Source organism: Mustela putorius, unplaced genomic scaffold (assembly GCF_011764305.1).
Source record: "Mustela putorius furo isolate JIRA1106 unplaced genomic scaffold, ASM1176430v1.1 tig00000281_pilon_pilon_pilon, whole genome shotgun sequence".
Lineage (NCBI taxonomy): Eukaryota > Metazoa > Chordata > Mammalia > Carnivora > Mustelidae > Mustela > Mustela putorius.
Window position 1 is genome coordinate 4,319,030 of NW_025421343.1, and position 21,117 is coordinate 4,340,146.

A 21,117-nucleotide genomic window follows, 5' to 3' on the forward strand; every position below is an offset into this window, starting at 1 on the left:
CCGGCGTGCCCCGCGTCCCTCTGTCCGCCAGCTCGCGTCCAGGGCACCGCCTCTGTGTAGGGCGGGCGAGAAGGCAGCCGAGGCGGAGCTGATGGCTGCACTGAGGGCGGGGCGGGGTGCAGGCTGGAGCCTCCGGGGATGGCGGGCTTTGGGGGGGGTTCGCTGGGGGAAAGGACCCCTGTTGACCCCTGACCTCCGGGCCTTGCTGACGTCAGGAACTCCTGACCCTCGGGCCCGAGTGACTTATGGGACCCCCAGTCTCCGGGCCCGGTTGTCTGTGGGGGTCCCCGAACCACGGACGTGTCTGACGTCGGGGACTTCGGATTCCCGAGCACGGCTGACTGCAGGGACCCCAGATTCCAGGACCCGGGAGGTCTCAGGGACCCCTGGAACCCGTTCGCGCGTATGGCTGGCGGTGGCGCTGGGCGCTGGGGGGGCAGTGCTGTTGTTATTGTGGGGCGGGGGTCGGGGTCCCCCAGCGGTCCTCGCCTCGGTCCTTGGCCCGCCGCCCACCTCTCCCCGGAGCCAGTACAACTTCATCGCAGACGTGGTGGAGAAGACAGCACCTGCCGTGGTTTATATCGAGATCTTAGGCCGGTAACGGTGGGGAAGAGCGGAAGGCACCCAAGCCGCGGGCTAGAGGGCGGGCGAGCAGGGGTCTGAGCCTTCTTACATCCTTGCTTTCCCCCATCCCAGGCACCCTTTCTCGGGCCGCGAAGTCCCTATCTCAAATGGCTCAGGATTCGTGGTGGCTGCCGACGGGCTCATCGTAACCAACGCTCATGTGGTGGCTGATCGGCGCCGTGTCCGTGTGAGGCTGCTTAGCGGTGACACGTATGAGGCCATGGTCACAGCTGTGGATCCTGTGGCAGACATTGCCACGCTGAGGATTCAGACGAAGGTGGGGGTCTGGGCGGGCTGGGGCTGATTGAAGCTGTGAATTTGCTCACATCTCCGTGTGACAGTTCTGTATATCCATTCTCCCTCAGGAGCCTCTCCCCACACTACCCCTGGGACGCTCAGCCGATGTTCGGCAAGGGGAATTTGTTGTTGCCATGGGAAGTCCCTTTGCACTGCAGAACACGATCACTTCTGGCATTGTCAGCTCTGCTCAGCGTCCAGCCAGAGACCTGGGCCTCCCCCAAACCAATGTGGAATACATCCAGACTGATGCAGCTATTGATGTGCGTTCTGACATAAGAAAAATGAAAACTAGGTTGGGGGCTGGGGGTGTGGCTGTGGGGTGCAGGCACCAACTGTGATAGATGGTGCATGAGCCTAGGTTGGGCTGGGAAAGGAGAGAATTTAGAGAAAGTGCCTACATCCTGGTCATGCCCCCAAGCATAGAGTCCCTGGATTTCTTCCATATTTTCTCCTTGTCCTGCAGTTTGGAAACTCTGGAGGTCCTCTGGTTAACCTGGTGAGTGGGACACCCTTCTTTCCAAGAATCCCTGCCCCAGGTCAGTGTGAGAAGGGGTGTGCTTCCCCTAATTCAGTGATGTTTGGTTAAGTTTCTGAGCAGTCTCCTGTTGGCTGTCTCCCAAAATCCAACCTGGTCTCCCCAGCTTCCCAATACTCCCTGTTACTCTTGTTCAGGTATCCCCATCTCCTAATAGGTGTCTGGGCTAGGGAATAGTGGGCTGTATCCCTGCAGGATGGGGAGGTGATCGGAGTGAATACCATGAAGGTCACGGCTGGAATCTCCTTTGCCATCCCTTCTGATCGCCTCCGGGAATTTCTGCATCGTGGGGAAAAGAAGAGTGAGCCTGTCTTGGGATGGGGGTGGGAATTCCTTTAAGTAGTGGGAGGGGCATTCACTGGGCTTTGCTTGGGGGGTGGTCTACTGGGAGGAAAGGGTGGGGGAAGGAAGGAGTTAGCTGGGTGAGGCTCATTTGTCCCTCTATCACAGATTCCTGGTTTGGAATCAGTGGGTCCCAGCGCCGCTACATTGGGGTGATGATGCTGACCCTGACTCCCAGGTATGAGCTTTAGGGGTAGTGACCTGTAGGACCACCAGTGTATTCAGTTGTGGGCAGCTAGCACTTCTGTTGAGCTTTGTTCTCAATTTTATGTTTATCTAAGATAAGTTGCCTCACATTTGGGGCTATCAGAAGAGCTGTTCTCTCTCATGATCTTGACTTTCTCACTGCAGTCCATTTTATACACCTGCTACCAGGTGAATTTCATCCTATTACTGCTTTGATTTAAAAACTTCAATCCATAAATGGGGTGTTTAGTGGCCATTTTCCATTTGTCTCCAATTTAACCATCCAGATATGGCTTCTTACATGAATATATTCTGTTCCAGCCAACCTGATTTCCTACTCCCGTGGTTTTATTTATGTCATTTTTACTTTATATAGTTAAATACCAGAACCATTCTTCTAGGCTTAAGTTCTACTCTCTCTTTAAAGTTTCTCTTAGGATTCTAGAATGACATTAGTGTTATTGATTTAATACTATGTATCACTTGGAATTAGTTACCTTTTATATACATGTCCCACTTCCTAACTTCCAGAAGGTAGAGAGCCAGTTGCCTTTGTATCCCGAGTATCTAGTGCATGGCCTTGTCCATGCAGTTGTCAGTGTGTTGATGCGAGATTTGAGGTGAACGCAAGATGGGGAGAGTGCCTTGGTGTGGTTAACAGAGTGATCTCTGTCCTTTCAGCATCCTTGCTGAACTACAGCTCCGAGAACCCAGCTTTCCTGATGTTCAGCATGGTGTGCTCATCCATAAAGTCATCCTGGACTCCCCGGCACACCGGTGAGGGAGGGACTGCGCTGTGAGGTGGGGATGGGTGAGGTGTGCATGTGCCCTGGGCTGTCTATTCCCTCCTTTCTTTCTCTGTCCATCTTTCACCATAGGGCTGGTCTACGGCCAGGTGATGTGATCTTGGCCATTGGGGAGCAGCTGGTACAAAACGCTGAAGATATTTATGAAGCTGTTCGAACCCAATCCCAGCTGGCAGTGCGCATCCGGCGGGGACCGGAAACATTGACCTTATATGTGACCCCCGAAGTCACAGAATGAGGGGTCAGCAGGTGTATGAGTCTCCTGCTCTGATTTCCACCTTGCTTTCCTGGCCTAGGTTCTGAGGGTACCTGGACAGAGGACTAAATGAACCAGTGGGGGGCAGGTCCCTCCAACCACCAGCACCAATCCCTGGGCTCTGAGGAATCATAAAAATGCTTTTTATATAAAATAAAATTATACCTAGCATCATGTTATAGTCAAAAATAAGGGGGGGGGCTACTGATCTTTTCCCCCACAAAAAGGTTAGAGGTAAAGCTGTATCCCCCCTCCCCCTCAACTGAGGGGAGACACTGGAGCTGACCCTTCTGACCTCCCTATGCAAGAAAACCAGCTGCTGCTGTCTGTTGTTCTGGGCAGTTAATCAGGTGCTGCTCTTTGTTGTGTGCTTGGCTCGGTGCTGGGCCCGGGAGCAAAAATTCCCCACGCCTGGCCACAGATCCGGCAGCTGGCCTGGGAAGGAGGGTGATAACCTCGGCTTGAGAGTTCCACATCCATAGCACACACTGGATGAGTGCGGCAGGTCTGCTGACGTCAGGGGTTTCTTGGTAAGCTCCTGAGGTAATAGCAGCCTCAAACCCCTGCTCTTAGGGGCCAGTGGTGGTTTGTGGAGGAGGGTGGCGGCACCTTAGACGATCTGGTTGCTGGTCTGGCCGGGGTAGCGCTCAAACCTCCGGTTGGCCTCTTCACTGAAGGCATCACCTATAAGGTGAATGGGTGGCTTAGGTGGGGAAACAGACCTTCTGTGGGGAAGGGTGGGTAGAAGCAGAGAGGCTGGGAGATCCATAGGCAGGTGGGAAGACACAGAACCCATGTAGGCAGACGGGAATGATGGTCTTTCCCTCCCATTGCCCAGCCTCTCTGGGCTCCTCTTCCCACCAGATACCAATGTGGCAGTTGTGCACCCAGATGCGGTGCCCGTCGTATTTGCAGTTACATTTCATCGCATTGTTGGTGAAGTCGCTTTCTGCTACTTCAAAATTGGGGTTGATGACCACCTGTGAGTGGGGGAAAGGCAGCATAACCCATTGCGTTCCTCAGATCCCAGGGTATCTTTAACAAATATCCCTCCCCCTTGGCAGCTGGAACTCAGGTCCCTGGCACCTGCAGAATGTAGTTTCCTGGCCTCACATCTGTGATGTCAATCCACTGGCAGTCGATGTCATGCCGGTACAGATCCCAGCAGCCCACGGTAATGCCCTGCTCTCCAAAGTTGGCACACTCATACCTCTTGGCAACATCTGAGAGGGATTGGCACATGTCAGTGTGAGGCACGGCTGTGGGATGGAGATACCGACGTCTGCTCAAGGCCCGACGACTCACCCTCCTGACATTCAGTGTCTTCTAGACAGAAGCTAGCTTTGTGGCCCTCAGCCACCTTGGTGCCATTGGGGGTCAGGATATCATAGTGAGTGAAGATGTCCATGCTGTGGTAGTGCCTGTGGGGACAAAGGGACCCCTGTTGCCTTCCCTACCCCAGCAAGCTTGTCCCCTCACCAGGGACCTTGCCCTTCTGCTTGCACCGCTCACCCATGACACTCGTGCCACACCCAGGAGTGGCGTCCAGCCTTGGGCCTGAAGTCAGCTCGTCCCAGGTTGTGGATCTGGGAGGAGAACCGGAGGAGACGCCTGTGGCCATAGGGCCAGGGGGCTGAGCGGGCTGAACGGGCCAGGCAGTTCTCCTCCGCGGCGCAGTAGAGCATGTGCAGGGGCCGGTCCTCGATGTAGGCCGTCTCTTGCACCAGGGCCGAGTGCAGTAGTAGGTCTGACGCAGCTAGCCCAAGGAAGGAAGCAGAGTGCGGGAGGTCACTGCTGGGGCAGCAGTGGAGGGGGGGGGTGGGAGGGACAGATGGGGGTGCTTCTCCTCCCCCTATGGAGGGCGAGAGGCTGGTTTCTCACAGACAAGGAGTACCCCTTCAGTTTTGAGCCGTCTTTTTCTCTCGAAGGGGGTGGCCCCGAGCCTCCCTTCCCTGGCCTCACTCACTCTCAGAACAGATGACTCCAGCAGTGAAGCGGGTTCCCGTTCTCTTGCAGGCAATGTGGGTGCCATGATGAGCACACTGGTCCAGGGACAGCTCAGACCCTGTGCAGCGCACTCCACTCATCACCACCTCTGTGGTATTCCCTGAGTCCCAGTACCAGGTCTCCTGGGAACATATGTTGGTGTTTCTGTGAGGCCCTGCTGTCCAGCTTCTTGGGCCAAGGGACTCATTTCCACAGTCCTCTGCCCCAAACACAGGCTTTGGAGGCAATGGCCTTGGTTTCCCTCTCCTCACTCACCTGTAGGCCATGGTTGGCATAGCCCAGTCCAAGTTGCCTACAGACCACCATGGCCTCCAGTGTCCCCCAGTCATCCCCACAGATGAGGCCCCAGCGAAGGGACCCAGCTTCCCCTATTTGCACCTCCACTCGCCCCTCATGTCGGCTGCGGCCCCCACTGAGTCGGATCTGTAGTGACACAGAATGGCAGTTCTGGGTAAGCTTTTGGGGAGGGTAAAGGGAGTCCATAGCAGGCGTGTGGCTGATGAGTGATTCAGAGGCACATGTGGGCTGGTGAGTGGGGGTGTTGGGTGGGAGCTGCCAGGTGGCGAGGGCCTGGGACAGTGAGCTGGGAAGCTGTCAGGCTGCAGATCATGACCAGGACTGGAGAGGACGCAAGATCCCTGAACCGAACTGGAAAGAAAATTGACCTTGGTCTCTACCCCAGTGTAGGGCAGGTTGCATCTGACTCCGGCATCCCGGCTGTGGGAACAGTCCTCGGCTGTGATGTTCTTGTGGGGGCACTTCCAGAGGGACGGTTCCTGTCCAGAGCATCGAACTTCACTTAAGTGAATGGCACCCATACCTAGGGTGAGAGGTCAAAGATCAGGAGGTTATAACTGGACCTTCATTGTCTGCCTCGGGGTCTCCTTCCCAAGGGATGTGCCTCCCAGGAGAGTGTGTACCTTCTCCTTCCCTCTTCCACCCATCTTCATCCCCCTCACCCTGCCCCATGCGGGCACCACTCAGAGCCTCTCGAGCACTCCCGAAGCCCAGCTCCCGACACACCACGCTGGCTGCCTGCAGGTCCCACTTGCGGTCACAGACTGTGCCCCACGTGCTGGCCTTCAGGACTTCCACCCGGCCCTCTCCAGGGTGGGCCCCACCCTTTAGACGCACTCGGGTCTATGGAGGAGAGAGACGTGCCCAAAAGCAGTGAATGGAAACAGCACAGAGAGGGCTAAGTGGACCTGGGAGATGAGTGAGATTCTGTGGGAGGGAGGGGGTGGTCTCAGGTCTGTGGCCCACCCCCTGGAGAGAGGTTCCTCTCTGTCCTCAAAGGTCAGGGCTGTGCTTGGTCAGGGGGTGGCTAGGCTGTGGGGACCTCCACCTGGGGTGGGGAAGGTTAGAGTCACTGTCACACACCTCCCCCTGAGGCTTCGACTGTTGTTGCTTCTTCTGGCCACTGGACGCTGCGTAGAGAGGGCCTGGCACACAGCTCACCACCGCAGGGGCCCCCCCAGGGCACCTGGTGGTGTCATTGGCACGATAGAACTCCAAGGAGCAGAGGGAGAGGTGGGCCTCGGTGCCCACGCACGCCACCCCATGCAGACCAAAGGAGTGTTGCTGCCGCTGGGCCAGCAGCCTGGGGGGACAGGAGTGGGTGCAACAGGGTAAAACAATGCTCCTCCCTCTCTGCCCCCAGCCCTCCTCCCTCCATGCCTCCGCCATCCCCCAACCTTTCGTGATCATTTCATCCCTTCTTCTTCCCTCTTCTCTGCTGCATTTCCCTCCATAGAGACAAAGGGAAAGGGCAAGTTTCCAGGCTGAAAAAGCCCAGGTTACCCAGACAGGAGGGTTCTTGGGGACCAGCGGCCAAAGTCCCCTCTGGACAGGACAGCTAGTCTTGAATTACCTGACAGAAACCTTGCTCCGAATGTCTCTAAGTTGCTGGCCCTAACGGAGGCTGGGGTTGAGGCTGCTGGGCAGAGAGAGTGGGAAGCCAGGACTGCCCAGCTGGAAGAGATGGGCAGGACATAGTGGCTGACACAAACAGGAGGCTTAAAGAGCCCATGGGAGCACAGAGCCTTCCATTATGCTGAGGCTAAGAGAATGGAATCAGGGTCAGGATGCAAAGGAGTGAGTAAGTCTTGGGTCTATATGGCTTCTCTGAGGCCAGAGGGTCTTCCAGGCCAGAATTTGATGGGTAGTTATGAGAGGAATATACCAGAAGGACTGGGGCTGGTATATGTGGGAATGAAGATGTAGAAATGTAAGACAGACAAAAGTTAGAGACCACATGACCAGAGAAGGAGAATATGCACAACAGAATGGTAGAGATCTCTCCAGACCTGAGCTGAGCTTTAATAAGGTCATCTATGGTTCTGCAATTTAAATGTAACAGAAAGAAGGTTCCTTAGCCACCCAAGCATGAAAGTGGGATTAAACTAGAGACATTAAAACTTAGGAGCACTTTGGAGAGATGCCTTGGGAGATGGAGGGGGCTTGTTTATTGACACAGAATAAAAGATGGCAGCGGGCCACGTGATGAGAGCAGTGTCTAGAGAGGAGGGCTCGTAGTGGTGAAGTGGGCCTATGAGGCTGGCTTGGCGATGAGTTATGTAGTAACGTGCCCATCGCTTGATGTCAGAGGAAGGAATCTGACGACGTGAAGTTATTGGCTAGGAGATGCAGAGAAGAGGAAAAGTTCATACATACAACAGACAAAGGAAGCCTGGAGACTTTATGGAATACCTTTGGAGGCTCAGGATCAGTGGATTCTGAAGCTCAGACACATCAGGTACTCTCCCAAAGTCCTGTGTGGCTGAAAATAAAAGCCAAAGAGGCCACAGGAAAAAAAAATCTCACTCTTCTAAACTTCCTCCTCCCCTTTCCCCACAAGGAACACAGTAAAATCAGCAGTGTGCACTTGAATTTGGGGTTCAGGGAAGATCAGAGCATGGCCATGTTGGGCACAGAGGACCCTTAGCTAGAAGGCATTACAAGAACACCCCCAAATTCCGAGCTCCTTTGAAGCCACCAGAAGGAGGAGCTGAGGAAGGAGGGCCCCCAGGGGACTACTGGGTGATGCTAGAATGTGCAGAAGAGAGGAGGGGATGGAAGAAAGGGATAGATTCTCTGTGTCTTCAGCCACTTCTGAAGAAGTTATCAGGGAGATTTATCATGTGCAAATGGCCTTTGGAAGCCTACTGAAGGGTATTCACTCCCTTGAATTCCAAAGGAACCCATGAGAAAATTAGGGAACAGGGAGCCTAACTGTGTCAACTGGGCCAGAGACACAAGAACTATAATCTGAACCCATCCCTGGCAAAGGTTCCAGAGGGGGCCCCAAGTCTCACCTCCAAGCTGGTAGCACCTACTTTTAAAAAATCAATCAAATAAAGGTAAGCTGGGAACATTGATCCCTTAGGCAAACTGAACTTGAGGGAGACACAGGTATGGCATCTGAAGGACAGAAGTGCCAGAGGATCTGCTAGAATTCACTGGGGGAAGAAAAATAAGCATGTGGGACAAGGGTAGTCAGTAGATGAACTATCAAGTCTTGCAAAAATCCTGTGACAAGCCTAATTTCCCAGAAACCTACATAAGGGCCAGCATCACTTTACATTTCAGTAAATCATCTGGAAGGTGGTTTGCAATAGCTACTGCCTCTCCTCCACATCTTGGTCGGGGCCTCTTGGACCCCTTCCTGACCACAGCCCCATCACCCTGACTCATCGTCACTCTGTGCGCTCCCTGGCCTCACACCCCACCTGAACTTCATTTACCTCTTGATTGATCCCCTGCCCACTCGGGGTTTGGGTTTGACTTTAAGCTTGGTGATTTGTCTGAAAAAAGGAGAAAGAAGTTAGTGGAGGTAGTGGTTAGGTATGTGGCCCAGGAAGGACCCTCAATGCAGAGCATAAGAAGGAGTAAAGTGAAGGGGGCCAGATTTCCCACACACACTGATGGCTACACATCACTGAACTCCATTTTATTAACTCCGGTTGCTGTGTGGATTCCACAACAGTGAGGGGAAACCTAGTCTGTCCAGAGGTGAGGGGAGAGGGGATAAGAGGTAATGGGAGGAGAGAGAAGGGGAATGTGGGTGAATTAAGGGGTGGGGGTGAAGAGTAGGGGGCAGGAAGCATGCAGGCAGCTGGGGCCGGAGTCCAAGTTATTTGGGGGAAGTATAACAATGAGGAGGCTTCTCCTCAACTATTGCTACATTATTTCCTCCCTGTGCACCCTAAGATCAAAGCTTGCCCATCCCCATGCCTGCTTCCCCACCCCCTGGAATGACCATTTTGCGGTTACATCCCTAATTCATCAGCTTGGGTTCTGGGATGGACATGGATAGGCTGCCTTCCATCCATCCACCTCCTGGGGCCACAGGGGCAAACAGGAGGTCCCGGGGCTCTTGCCCCATTACCTTCCAAGGGGCTTGGGGCGTCGGGCCGAGGCTTTGGCCGCTCGCTTCCTCAACTTTCTGCGAGGATAAGACAATAGCAGAGTCAAGATCAGTCTAGAACCAAGTGGGAAAGGCTGGTGCAGCTGGGGCCAAGGGCAAATTTCTTTTCCAACAGGGAACTTGGAAAGTCAGCGGGATGTTATGAGATACTCCCAAGGCTCAACCCTTCACAGCTGTTTGGCTTCACATGCCCATAACCAGGCCGATGAGCAGCGGTGAAGCGCAGGGACTCAGGCTGTTAGAGCCCTTATATCAGCATCCACAGAAACTAGTCTGGGGCAGATGGGTCATGAGGACCAGGCTCAGTATCAGGGTTGCTCTAAACCTGAGGGGAGGACTTTGGGGAAAGGTATAAGTAGGAAGGTGTTAGGACTGTTAAGATTGTCAGACTGACCAGGCAAGGAGAGAGCTCTGGCCTGGTTATAAGGAGGCTGACTGTCTTTTATTCTTGGATGTTCTCTGACTTCTGGCATTTCCAGGTCTGAGCCCCGTGGACCAGGACCAAGGCTGGATGTCCAAGAACGTTAAGTTGGTTTGACTGGGAAACATGAGGCCAGGCGGGTTAGGATGACAGCATCCTTCCTGCCTAAATTAAATCCCATATGCTTTAGTCATTCACAAACAGAGCTCAGCTCCCAGACTTACTTCCAGAGAAATAAGTCTAAAACTTTATTTCTTTTTAATTGGCCTAAATATTTGACCTATTTTATTCTTCAAGAGGTTGCCTTAAATCTAATGTCTGGAAACTAGGGCTGTCTCTCCTTTCATTCTCCCTTTGATTTTAAAGACTTTAATTTTGTCCCCTCTCTGTTCTTTCTGACTATGCACAGATGAATGCAGGTCTGGCCTGTCTGTTCTTACAAGTTTATGGATCTCCCTGTCATCATCTTACTTATCCCTTCTTTAAACAGGTTCTTACTCTGCTGTTTTCTCCTGAGGGGTCCTATCTGGACAAAACATACTGTACGCAGATGCACTTGGGTGTTAATATATAGATTTGAGACCGCAAGGAAGCTGCTTGATTTTTCCTGTCCTGGCTTCTTTCTGGGATGTATTTAGTTGGTCTTTTTGCCAAAATATCCATTATGTCCAACATTCCTAGGAAAGTGTGTACAATAACTCTCAGGTCCCTTTCCTGAGACATTACTAAGAGTTTAGAACCTCTCATCACACAAGTACAGTGTGAAACTTTTTCTCCAAACGTCTTTTTCTCAGATCTGTCTAAAATGAAATATATTTTGTGTTCTCTTTCAAGAATATCTCAATCCTCTGACTAGTACTCAGAAAAATGCATTATTATCTAGAAATTTAGAAGTACTTCTTCTCTTTGTTATTTATAAGGTTCTTATATTAAATATCCTATGGTATACTTAGTTATATTTAAGGTACAACATAGATTATATTAAGAACCTGGTGCTTGTTTAGGACCAGTACTGATATCTGCCTTTATTTACACTCCTTCATTCACGAATAGACTCTTGTTTCCCACCCCCCATCATTTGTTTCTTCAACCATCAAACGTAAAAACCTGCTTACATCTATGTGCCCTCTTCTCAATCCAACTATCTCTCTTCTCTAAGGCCACTCCCCCCAATATTTCCGAATTCTATCCCTTAGGATCTTTTTTCTCTTCAGTTGAGAAGTCACGTACAATCTCTCCTCAACTGAATCATTTTAAACATGTTCAGATCTCCCTCACACACACACCCACACACACCCTCCATCCCATTTCTCCCCCCTCTTCACTGAAAGCACTGTCAAGAGTTGTCAAATGCTCCACTTTATATCCTCTCTCTTACCACTCATTCCTTAACCCACTCTTCTCTGGTTTTCCCCCATCACTCTGCAAAAATAAATCTAGTAGACAGTTTCAGCCTTTATCTTATTTACCTCTCCAAAGAACTGCTGTACTCTTCTTCTCTCCTTCCTTGACTGTCCTAACACTTCTAGTCTGGTTTGATTCCTAATTCTGTTTACTCTCTCTTGGTCTTATTCACAGGCTCCTCCCCTAGCTAGTCACTTAAATTTTTGGAGCACTGTCTGAGGCATTCTACTCAGTCTGTATCCTCTCTTTTTATGTTCTTATTTATACCTAACCTTGTATATTCCATTGCATTCTTGATGTTTCTACTTAGATGTCTCAAAGTGTTCTAAAATGTAATATAGGTCCAAAAAATAAACCCATAATTCTTTCAGTAAAATCCACTCCAGAAACCTAAGAGTTAACCTTGATACTTCTCTTTTTGACTCCCAAAGTCAGTCCATAACCAAGTCCCATCAGTGTCACTTCCTAAACATCTCTCCAGTCCATCCAATCTTGTTCTTCTCCAAACCATTCTCAGAAATGCTGCCAGAGTGATCTTTTGGAGCCCCCAAACCTCATCACAGCTTCTCACACCCCTCTTTGTGAAAACATTTCACTTGTTTCCCAGGGCTTTTATTATAAAGACCCAAATCCTTAATGTCGCCTGTAAAGTCTTCCACAATTTCTTGTCACCTTTGTGTTCTCAGAATCTTGCACAGTGCTTTTCAAATAGCAGGGGTTCAATAAATAGCTTTCAGTACTAAAGCTCTTAGAACCTCAATTTCTTTGCCTACAAAAGGACAGTAAATGATTCAATTATCTTTACATCCTTTTCCTCTTCTAAAATTCTATAACTTTCACGTGTTCTAGGGCAGAACTATAAAACCAACTTGAAAAAATGCTAAATGCATCATATTTTGATTTTCTCATTCTCAACATCTTACTGGCGTCCTCTAAAATCTAGCCAATGTATCTTCTTTCTCTAAGGAAGGTAGAGTTCTTCGTAATGTCCTTGCCTCTCCTTTATGATGGTATTACCTGTGGGAATTCTCCCTCTGTCTGATGTGACCTGTGAAAGGCAATCTAGATCATATCCCCATCACAGAATCTCCCAGGACTCCTATAACTCCTTTACTCACTATAACTGATCTCTCTACTCAGTACGTGTCCTTCTCCAGCCTTCATATCCCAGATTCAGTAACAGTTTGCAATGTCTACACAAATATTCCCGATCTCTGAACATTACCTCAGATCATGCACATCTAGGGATAATTGCTGGGTCTCAGACTTGCCAAGGATGGCTCACTTGGAAAGCTGGGGGTATTACCTTGGAGCCGAGAGATGACTGATGGCACACACCATCCTCCTTTCTAGCAGCTTCAGGGTCATTTGCCATGTGTCTTCTCTTATTTTCTGCTACCAGTCATCCTATAGCTCTTCACTCCCTCTCTCTTGGCTGTCACGCTCCAAATCAGCTTCACTTTTGTAACAAACTCCTAACTGGCCTTACTGCACCCTGAACCTCCATCCTCCAATTCACTACTATTGGGTAAACTTTGACAACACTGGCCTTATTTTATCAGTGTTCCACACAAATACTTTTATTTTTAATTTTGTCATAGAATAAAGATGAAACACTCCAATGTGGCATGAAAAGTGTTCCATTTTCTAGCTTTTAAGTATCCAGATCTTTCTTCCATTATTTTTCAGCACAATCTTCTACTCTAGTCAACCACTTTTGAAAAATATCCTTATCACTGTCCTCTCTGTCTGGGTCAGCAATGACTCCATTTCGCCAAATCCAGCTTTTATTTCTCAGTCCTTGTGCTTTTAGACCCATCAGCAGCACTGAGTCAGGTGACCACTCGCTCCCTCTCTTTCTTGAAGCCTGTTACTTGGCTATAGGCTACCACACACCCCTGGTTTTCTTTCTACCTCACTTCACTGTTTGCATGTTTACTCTGTCTTCCTGATCTCATAACATTTCAGCTCTCAGTTCAGTCCTTGGACTCCTCTTTTCCTGATTACACTCACTCCCTTGGTGACACTGTCCAGTTTCAAGACTTGTAATACTTTTATTCAACTGAACTCTAGAGTCATATACCCAATTGCCTACTCAGCCTCACCATTTCAATGTCTTAGAGAACCTCAAAATTAACAGGTCTAAAACCAAGTTTTAATTATTCAATGTCCCCCACCTCCTCCTCGAACAAAATGTCCTCCACCCACTGTCTTCCTTATCCGAAAAGGCCAACTCCATACTGAGCTCAGGCTCAAAACCTTGGAATGAACCTTAACTCCTCTCCTTCTCTCGCATCATATTAAATCCATCCGCAAATCCTTTTGGTTCTACCTTCAACCATACACACAGTGTGATCATTTTTCACCACTCTCACTGGTCACCATCACCTCTCACTTTCTTTACTTGGCTTTCAGGAGACAATAACCCCCTAACTAATTTTTATGCCTCCCTGACTCCACAGCATCCCTTACAGTCTATTTTTAAAGCAACCAAAATGATACTTTAAAAATGGAAGTCAGAGGTCATACCTCTGTTCAAAACCTTATCTTACACAGAGAAAAAACAATCTCCCAAATGTCCCTACATGATCGGGCTCCCCATACTTTCTGGATCTCTTCCTATATCATTTTCTCTCTTGTTGCCTCAGCTGCAGCCACAGTGGCCTCTAGGAGCCTGACAAAAGTGCTTTCTCCCTCCCTCCACCCCTCCCCTGCCCCCCTAGGATCTTTTATGATCTCTCTTCCTGTAAATGTTTGGCTAAATTTCTACACAGTTTGTGCCTTAAATCTTTTCTCGAATGAGGCCTTTTCAAAGAGGCCTTCTCTGACGGCTTCATCTAAAACTGCAATCCCACTTCCAACTTTCTATCTCCTTCCCTGCCTTATTTTTATCTATTACACTCTTTGCTATCCTTGCATTAAAATTTTTTTCTATTTTCCAATTCTTCCTTAGTCCATGAGATCAGGGATTTTTGTTTTGTCTACTGTTGAATCCTTTTGTCTACTGTTGAGTCCCTAGTGGCTACAACAGCCCCTGGCACACCGTAGATACTCAATAAACAAATACTGAATGAATGGATCTCTTCACCTTTGTTCATGCTAGCTTTGTCACTTGAAATCCCTGTTTTTTACATTGTACTAATCTTTCAGAACCTGATGTTTGCATTAGGGAAGGTGAAGAACAGCACAGAGAAAGAAATATAGTCCCAAGACAGAAAAAAAGTGGAGGAGTACAGCACACAGGTATTTACAAACCGTTTGAGTCTCTAGACCAGATAAAGTATATTACTTGGAGATGAAAGAACTTTCAGATGTGCAGACAGCCAAGGCAAGGAGAATGTGAGCAAGTCTGGAGAAGACCAGAGGTTGGATAATGTACTGACTTTCAAAAAGAAGAAAAAGGATTCCTTAAGCTAAATAATAACACTCTAGAATACATTATTAAATGGAAAGTTTGTGAAAAGTGAGGAAAATATATGGAGATTTTTAGAAACCTAGAAGGATTTCAGTAAAAATTAGCTCAAACCATCATGATTTCTTTTTTGACAAGATTACTAAATTGGAAGGCTGGAGAATGGCCGTGAACTTAATATATCTGGATTTTAAGGGAGACTAACAAAATGTCCCATGATTTCATTATAGATAAAATGATGAAATGTTGGCTACCTCATTGTAGTGTTCAGTATGTTCCCAATTAGTGGAAAAAACATTTCACAACTAATGAGTAAAGACTTGATGAGTAATGAAGAGTTAGACTTTGGTTTTGAACATTTCAACAATTTTAACAGTCACGCTGATGAAGGCAGAAGGCATAGCTATCTTGTACATCCTTGAGAGGAAGCTGGGAGGGATGGCAAATTGAAAGTAATGTCAAGATTCAGAATTATCTCATGTGTTATCATGGCTTTGTAATGGTTTTTCAATGATGTGTCCAACTAATTTAATAGGGTAAACTCAACATAGATTTAGGTTCAAATAGGCTTTTCTATTAGGATCAAGAATAAGGGAAGATCTGAATTGGTTTTAGATGACTACCAGTTCAATATGAACAGTGGGGTGTTTGCTCAACAGAAAGTCAATACCAAGTCTGGGCATGCTCTACCCAAAGTTGAGCATTTCTACTGTACCCTGCCCTGATCAGACCGTATCTGAAGTTGTGTACCCAATGCAAGGTCACCTAGATGTCAAGAGGTCTTTCTGCAAAGCTCAACTAATGAAGAGCTGAAAACAATTAGCAGTTTAGCCTGCAAAACAGATTACAGAGAGACTGTAAAGATTTCTAAACTCCTCAGAATGACGGCAGAAGATTCTCCAGGGTAGCCAAGCGCTGTAAGCACAGAACCGTTCACGCATGGGACCGTTACTCAGGAAGCCAGCGCATACACCCCGGCTCCAGGGCAGGTGGAGAGGGCCGGGCCGAAGGATATTCCGGAAAACTTGTCTAGGAGTCCCGGGGGCTCCCGAGGGCTTTCGAGGGCAGGGCCCCACCCTCCCCGCGCCCTCTGACCCTCAGGGATTGGCCCTCTGGCGGGGACACGCGCACCCAGCCCCTCACTGGACACACCCAGGCACCGCCTCCGCAGGGCGCAGCCGCGCGCTCCCTGAGCTCGCCCCGGGGTCGCGCCCGCGCCGTAACCGTAACCGCCCCCGGACCGCCGGCCGCTGGGCGTGGCCTCGCGAGGCTTGGCGCGCGCTCGGGGACGCGGAGAGTCTGCCTGCCAACCGATGGCGTCATGGGCACCGGCCCACGCCCCGCGCCACTCGCCCCGGCTGCGGGCCCGAGAGAGCCGAAGCCTTGTTTGCCCCAATTCAGACCCGCCCCGAAGAGCCCTTCATGGTCCCACAAGATTTCTCAACTCTCCAGGTTGGAAAGGGCCTCCATATTTCTCCATTGCTGCAGAGCCCCGGGCCCTCCCTGGGGTCGAGACACCAACCCTTTTAGTAAGCACCCTTCAATCCCAGCCCTCTCCACTCAGCGCCCACATCCCTTCACCTGTAAAAGGCCGTGTTGACCCTCTTTTCGCTAGGGAAGCCCAGCATCCCGCAGACCACGTGGCTGTTATGGGCACTCCAGCCTTTGTCACACACTTGGAACCAGCCGTCGGGAAGCCTGACTTCGACCAGTCCCTCGGTCACTGGCAAGGGCCGCCTGCCCCGCCCCACGACCGGTCGAAGTCGCACCTCCTCCACTTGCAGGTGCTGTTCTACCTGGGATAGGACCACAAGCAGAGGAAGGAGTCTCAGTAGCGCCTTTCCCATGTCCTCTCACCCTCACAGACCCCTGAGCAGCGTGCTTGCTGTAAAGCCCGTGGCGAGTAGGTGCTGGCACAGGGCTGAGAGGCATGCCTGCTCTCTGCAGTGAACGGACTCTCCCGGACCGCGAGAGTGGAAGGGCGTGTGCTCTGAGAAGCGATTGAGGGTGCTGAGGAAGCTGAGGAAGGAGTGCCCAAGTCAGCCCCAGCATGGGGAGCAGTTCGCAGAAGTGGCGTGGAAGCAGTAGGAGAGATTAGGAAGGGAGATGTTCCCAGAGAGCAGGAACATCTGAAGGGAAGGAGAGCAACGGATGCCCTGGGGACCAGGGATGAAACTGGAGAGGCTCATGCCAGGCTTAGTGATGTGAATGCCAATGCTAAAACAAACCTGGGCTTTAATATGTCTAGCTCTATTCTTTGTCCACACCCTGCTAAGCTTCCCACTAACCCAAATTAGCTTGTGAGGCATATGGGATCCCCAACCCTCTAGTATCCCCTCGACCCACATAAACCGCCCTGGCCATCCTCGGTGAGATGTGTATGTTGTGTGTGCGAGCATATGAATGGCAGACCTCAATGACATTAGAATCTGAGAAGCCAGGGAGGCGCTGGTCCTTGCAGATGACTCCGGCATCCTCATCATGAGTGCAGTCACTGTTCCCCCAGCCCCGGGAGGCACATTCAGTCACACTCTGCTCAGTCCCACTGCAGCTCAGGTTGTCCAGCCAGATGCGGCCTGTGGAGAGAGAGATAGGGGAGAGAGAGACTTGTGGAGGCAGGATGGAGGAGGGGGGAGGGGATGGGGATGTTGGGGAGAGTGAGCACATAGGCCTCACGTTTGGCCAAGATGATCCCATTTTTCAGCTAAGATAATGGGTGTGCAAGAGACAGGACACCCTGGGAGGAAAGGGAGCACAGGACTGATGGAGGGCCAGTGGTGATCTCAGGGGGAGCACAGGACTGATGCAGGACCAGTGGTGATCTCAGGGATACTCAAGAAGTTGGTACGGTGAATAAAAAATTGAGACTCAACACTGAATTTCTGATCAATCCTGACCTATTCAGTGATAGCTATAATTAAGTACCTGTTGAGTGTTAGGCACTCTGCCATGTATGCATACACATGATTATTCTTAGAGCTGCTCCCATTTTACATAAATTGGAGTTCAGAGAAGTTAAGTAACTTGCCTAAGGCCACACAGCCAACACATGGGGACTTAGGGGTTTAAGGTATTTGTGAGACTTGGAAATCTAAGATCTTTCACCTCAGCCTCGCTTTCTCCCATGGGCCTGCCCTGCCTGCACTGCCACATTGCCCCTTGTTTTTCTTTCTGCCTGGACCACATTGAAATGAATATCTGACTTCTCAGAGTTGGATGGACCCAAACCACATAGGACTCCACCCAATGTGACATGTCTGTCACAGCCAATGGCAAGGACCCATCGCATACGTCCTGACAAGACTTACCCAGTTTCTGCTGGGATGCCTACTTCCTGTTCCATCAGGCCACTGGAACCATCACAGAGTTCTTGTGACTCTTTATGACTTTCCCCCACCAGGTCTGATTCAGACCTTTGAGGCCATTCAGAAAACACCCTCAGCCAAATGACTGTCTTCATATTTGAAGACAACCTTCAAGTAAGTGCTCTCCCAAACTTTTTCTTTTCATATCAAACACCCCTGGTTTCTTCAGCTATTCCCTCTTGAAACTTGGCTTCCAATCTTTCACATCTGGGCAGCTCTCCTCTGAAAGAATTTCCGTTTTCTACTGTCTCTCTTAAATGTGGCATCTACAAGGGACACTTTATTCCAGAAGTTGTCCAGCCAGTGGGAAGTGGGGGATGTGCTGCAGACTGCCTGGGCTTCTGGCCATCAATCCTACTGTGGGCTCATACAATGGAAGTATCTTCAGGTCTCCGAATTCCTCCTATGCTCCCCCACCCCACTTCATGTGGTATGAGTTTACACCTTGTTCTTAGTCAGTTCCAGCTTGCTGGTTTCAGCTCTTGCCTATAATTTGATTTTGTCAGCTGCAGTATCTGTGATCCCTTCTGTTTGGGACATCCAGACACCATCTATTTGCTCTCAGCTTTCCATCAAGCCAACTGTACTTTACTTGTACAGGGCTTACCTGTAGCTGTGTCCTAGCATCTGTCTTTGTGGAATCATACATAGGCAAAAGAAAAGAATTTATTGATCACCTCGTCATTTTGTACCTAGGGCACCTGAAGTTCAGAGAAGGCACTGAGCAGCCTAAGGTCACAGAGGCCTGAGAAGTGACTGTCAACCATGGGTGTACTTGACACTGCTGTTTCTGGTGTCCTGGCTTCCCACGCCTGCCCTCAACACTGAATTTCTGATCAATCCTGACCTATTCAGTGATAGCTACAATTAACTACCTGTTGAGTATTAGGCACTCTGCCATGTATGCATACACATGATTATTCTTAGAGCTGCTCCCATTTTACATACATTGGTGTTCTCTCTCCCTGCATTAAGGCAATACCTCGGCCACACGTGGAGCCTTGCTCACCTGTTCCAGGGCCGTATTTGGCACTGTGGGTCCAGCCCGTGGCCTCTGTGAAGCCCAGCTCCCGGCAGAGGACGTGGGCAGCCTGCAGGGTGAAGTCGTCATCGCAGATGGTGCCCCACTCGCCAGCTCGCTGGATCTCCACGCGGCCCTCAAAGGGCTTCCGGGGGAAGCCAGCCAGCCGGAACCGCAGCCCCTGGCTCCCAGGCCTCTTCTCGGGAGCCGTGGATGGGGATGGAGCTCCCAGGCAGGAGCAGCACAGGAGGCACAGCAGCAGCCCCCATGGGCTCCACTGCCGGATACTGACAGGTCGCATGGCAGGGAAGGCCTGGGTGCCCCAGAGAGAGAGTGTGTAAGACAAACCAAGTCCAAGCCAAGCCTGGCTCCCAGAGAAAGGTCAGGAGAGGAAGAGAGACACTGAAGAAGGACAGAGGCAGAGACCATGTGAGAGAAAAACAGAGACCCAGGGACTAAGTGAGAAAAACAAATTCAGTAAGAGCAGAAACAGAGTCCGAGAGGCAGCGACCAGGGAGGGGGGAGTGAGAGAGAGAGAGACAGAGACACAGAGATAGAGAGGTTCTCCCTCAGCATCAGTTGTTCTGTCCCACAAGGTCCTTCCCTAGCTGTCCTCATCACCTCTATTATCCCCACCCACTGGTTAAGAGACCCAAAGATCAAAAGACAGTGATTAGAGACCAAGAGGCAGAGAATGGTTGAGAGGAAGAGATAGAGACTGAGCAGGAGGGACACCCAGACAGGATGTGAGAGGAAGGGAAACTGTGGGAAAGAAAAGGGATTAAACAGAAAGAGACTGTAGAGAGGGACAATGTGGAAGATAGAAAGTGACTGTGAAAGAGGCAGCACACAGAGCAACAGAGAGACGCAGGCAACAGGTAAGGAGAGGGCCTGGCAGGAGCCAAGGAGGGGTGACGGCAGGGATCCAGAGATTCCATTCAGCCAGTCAGACAGAGGACAGAGAGCTACTGATTGTGGAGAGAAGCAGGTGAGGGGCTTAGGAGCCCCTCAGACCTTAGGTTCCCTGATTGGCAGCCAAGCCTAGAGTCCTGTCTGGGCAGATTCCACGGCAGAGCCCAGGGTGCACGGAGAACCCCCTGCACACCCTATCCACACAGGCTCTCACATGCCCTGCGGGGTCAAGGGGCCCAGGAGGGCCAGGCCTCAAGCTGGGAGGGGGAATGGGGTGGGGTTGTCCAAACCTCCTGCCAACACTGCCATCGCTGTCACCGGGCAACAGGAGGCCAGGGCACCAATCAGCTCCTCAGCCAAGGCCTTCCCTCTGTCTGGGACTGAGAACAGCCCCTCTCCAGCAAGGGGCCCCCTGAACATGCTTTCCCCAACTCAGACAAACAACACAACAGGACAGCTTTGTTCTGGGGACATTTTGGCTTGGGGGCCCAGGGATAGGGCCTCATAGAGGAGCCTCCAGCCTTAGGGCCCCAGCGGCTGCCCAATTTGGAACACCCTGCAGCCCTCTACCCGCCAAATAATCTGCCTCTCTCCACTCTTCTTGTCTCTCTTTCTTTAAACGATAGAACCCTCTGTTGGTTGGTTTCCCCTCGACCCCATCCTGCATCACCCCTTTTCCGTGGTCCCGCCACCATCCTCTCCATCCGAAACTCCCCTTCCTCCCGCGGCAGCGTGACTCCCCCTACCTTTGAGCGGGACTCTAGGGGCTGGGAGAAGAGTCCAGGTCCTGGAGATCGATCCTAGAACTTCCCAAAAAGAGTGCTCGGCCAGGGGAGACTGGACCCCCCCCTCCCTCCCCCCTCTCCTTTCGCCCCTCCCACGTTCCCTTGAGCCCTCCCACATTCCGCCTTCTCCTTCCATTTCTCCCTGGCCAGTTCCCTCCTCTTCTTTTGGTCCTCCCCTCCCCCGTGGAGCTGGCCGCGGCCGCTCCACCTCCCCCCACTCCCCATCGCCGACCCTCCCCGGCCTGCTCAATGAAGCTTTCTTTTCCCGCGGGTTGGAGGCCGGGCAGCTGCGGTCAGGGAGCTAAACACGCGAGA

General features: G+C 50.8%; 2 protein-coding genes across 7 annotated transcripts; one reads left to right on the forward strand and one right to left on the reverse strand.

The window, feature by feature from the left end:
* The first annotated feature begins 3 nt into the window (after positions 1 to 3).
* On the forward strand, positions 4 to 3,223 carry HTRA2 (HtrA serine peptidase 2). Its single transcript, XM_004742262.2, has 8 exons — positions 4 to 597; positions 697 to 901; positions 990 to 1,184; positions 1,388 to 1,420; positions 1,655 to 1,760; positions 1,910 to 1,979; positions 2,669 to 2,764; positions 2,866 to 3,223. The coding sequence occupies exons 1-8, from the start codon at positions 92 to 94 to the stop codon at positions 3,029 to 3,031; spliced, it is 1,377 nt and encodes a 458-aa protein (XP_004742319.2). The 5' UTR covers positions 4 to 91; the 3' UTR covers positions 3,032 to 3,223.
* LOXL3 (lysyl oxidase like 3) lies at positions 2,315 to 21,048 on the reverse strand. Of its 6 annotated transcripts, XM_013051176.2 has the most exons (16): positions 20,764 to 21,048; positions 19,094 to 19,418; positions 17,132 to 17,295; positions 16,301 to 16,515; positions 9,444 to 9,500; positions 8,800 to 8,859; positions 6,437 to 6,656; positions 6,016 to 6,196; positions 5,722 to 5,876; positions 5,312 to 5,479; positions 5,016 to 5,178; positions 4,562 to 4,805; positions 4,355 to 4,470; positions 4,136 to 4,272; positions 3,918 to 4,029; positions 2,315 to 3,733 (listed from the first exon to the last, which is right to left on the reverse strand). In XM_013051176.2, exons 2-16 carry the CDS (start codon positions 19,404 to 19,406, stop codon positions 3,660 to 3,662), a joined length of 2,379 nt encoding a protein of 792 aa, XP_012906630.1. In that variant the 5' UTR covers positions 19,407 to 19,418; positions 20,764 to 21,048; the 3' UTR covers positions 2,315 to 3,659. The 6 variants fall into 6 exon arrangements, with proteins under 6 accessions (XP_012906630.1, XP_012906631.1, XP_004742318.1 ...); XM_013051177.2 differs by lacking the exon at positions 9,444 to 9,500; XM_004742261.3 differs by lacking the exons at positions 8,800 to 8,859; positions 9,444 to 9,500.
* Between the last annotated feature and the right edge of the window lie 69 nt (positions 21,049 to 21,117).

Excerpts from the sequence above, each read along its gene's own strand:
- LOXL3 (XM_013051176.2), bottom strand. The coding sequence starts at position 19,406 with ATGCGACCTGTCAGTATCCGGCAGTGGAGCCCATGGGGGCTGCTGCTG. Across the intron at positions 9,501-16,300 it reads GTCAACACGGCCTTTTACAG|AAAGTTGAGGAAGCGAGCGG; the intron begins GTGAAGGGATGT and ends TTATCCTCGCAG. Across the intron at positions 6,657-8,799 it reads GGCAGGGGATCAATCAAGAG|GCTGCTGGCCCAGCGGCAGC; the intron begins GTAAATGAAGTT and ends CTGTCCCCCCAG.
- HTRA2 (XM_004742262.2), top strand. The coding sequence starts at position 92 with ATGGCTGCACTGAGGGCGGGGCGGGGTGCAGGCTGGAGCCTCCGGGGA. Across the intron at positions 902-989 it reads CGCTGAGGATTCAGACGAAG|GAGCCTCTCCCCACACTACC; the intron begins GTGGGGGTCTGG and ends ATTCTCCCTCAG. Across the intron at positions 1,761-1,909 it reads GCATCGTGGGGAAAAGAAGA|ATTCCTGGTTTGGAATCAGT; the intron begins GTGAGCCTGTCT and ends CCTCTATCACAG.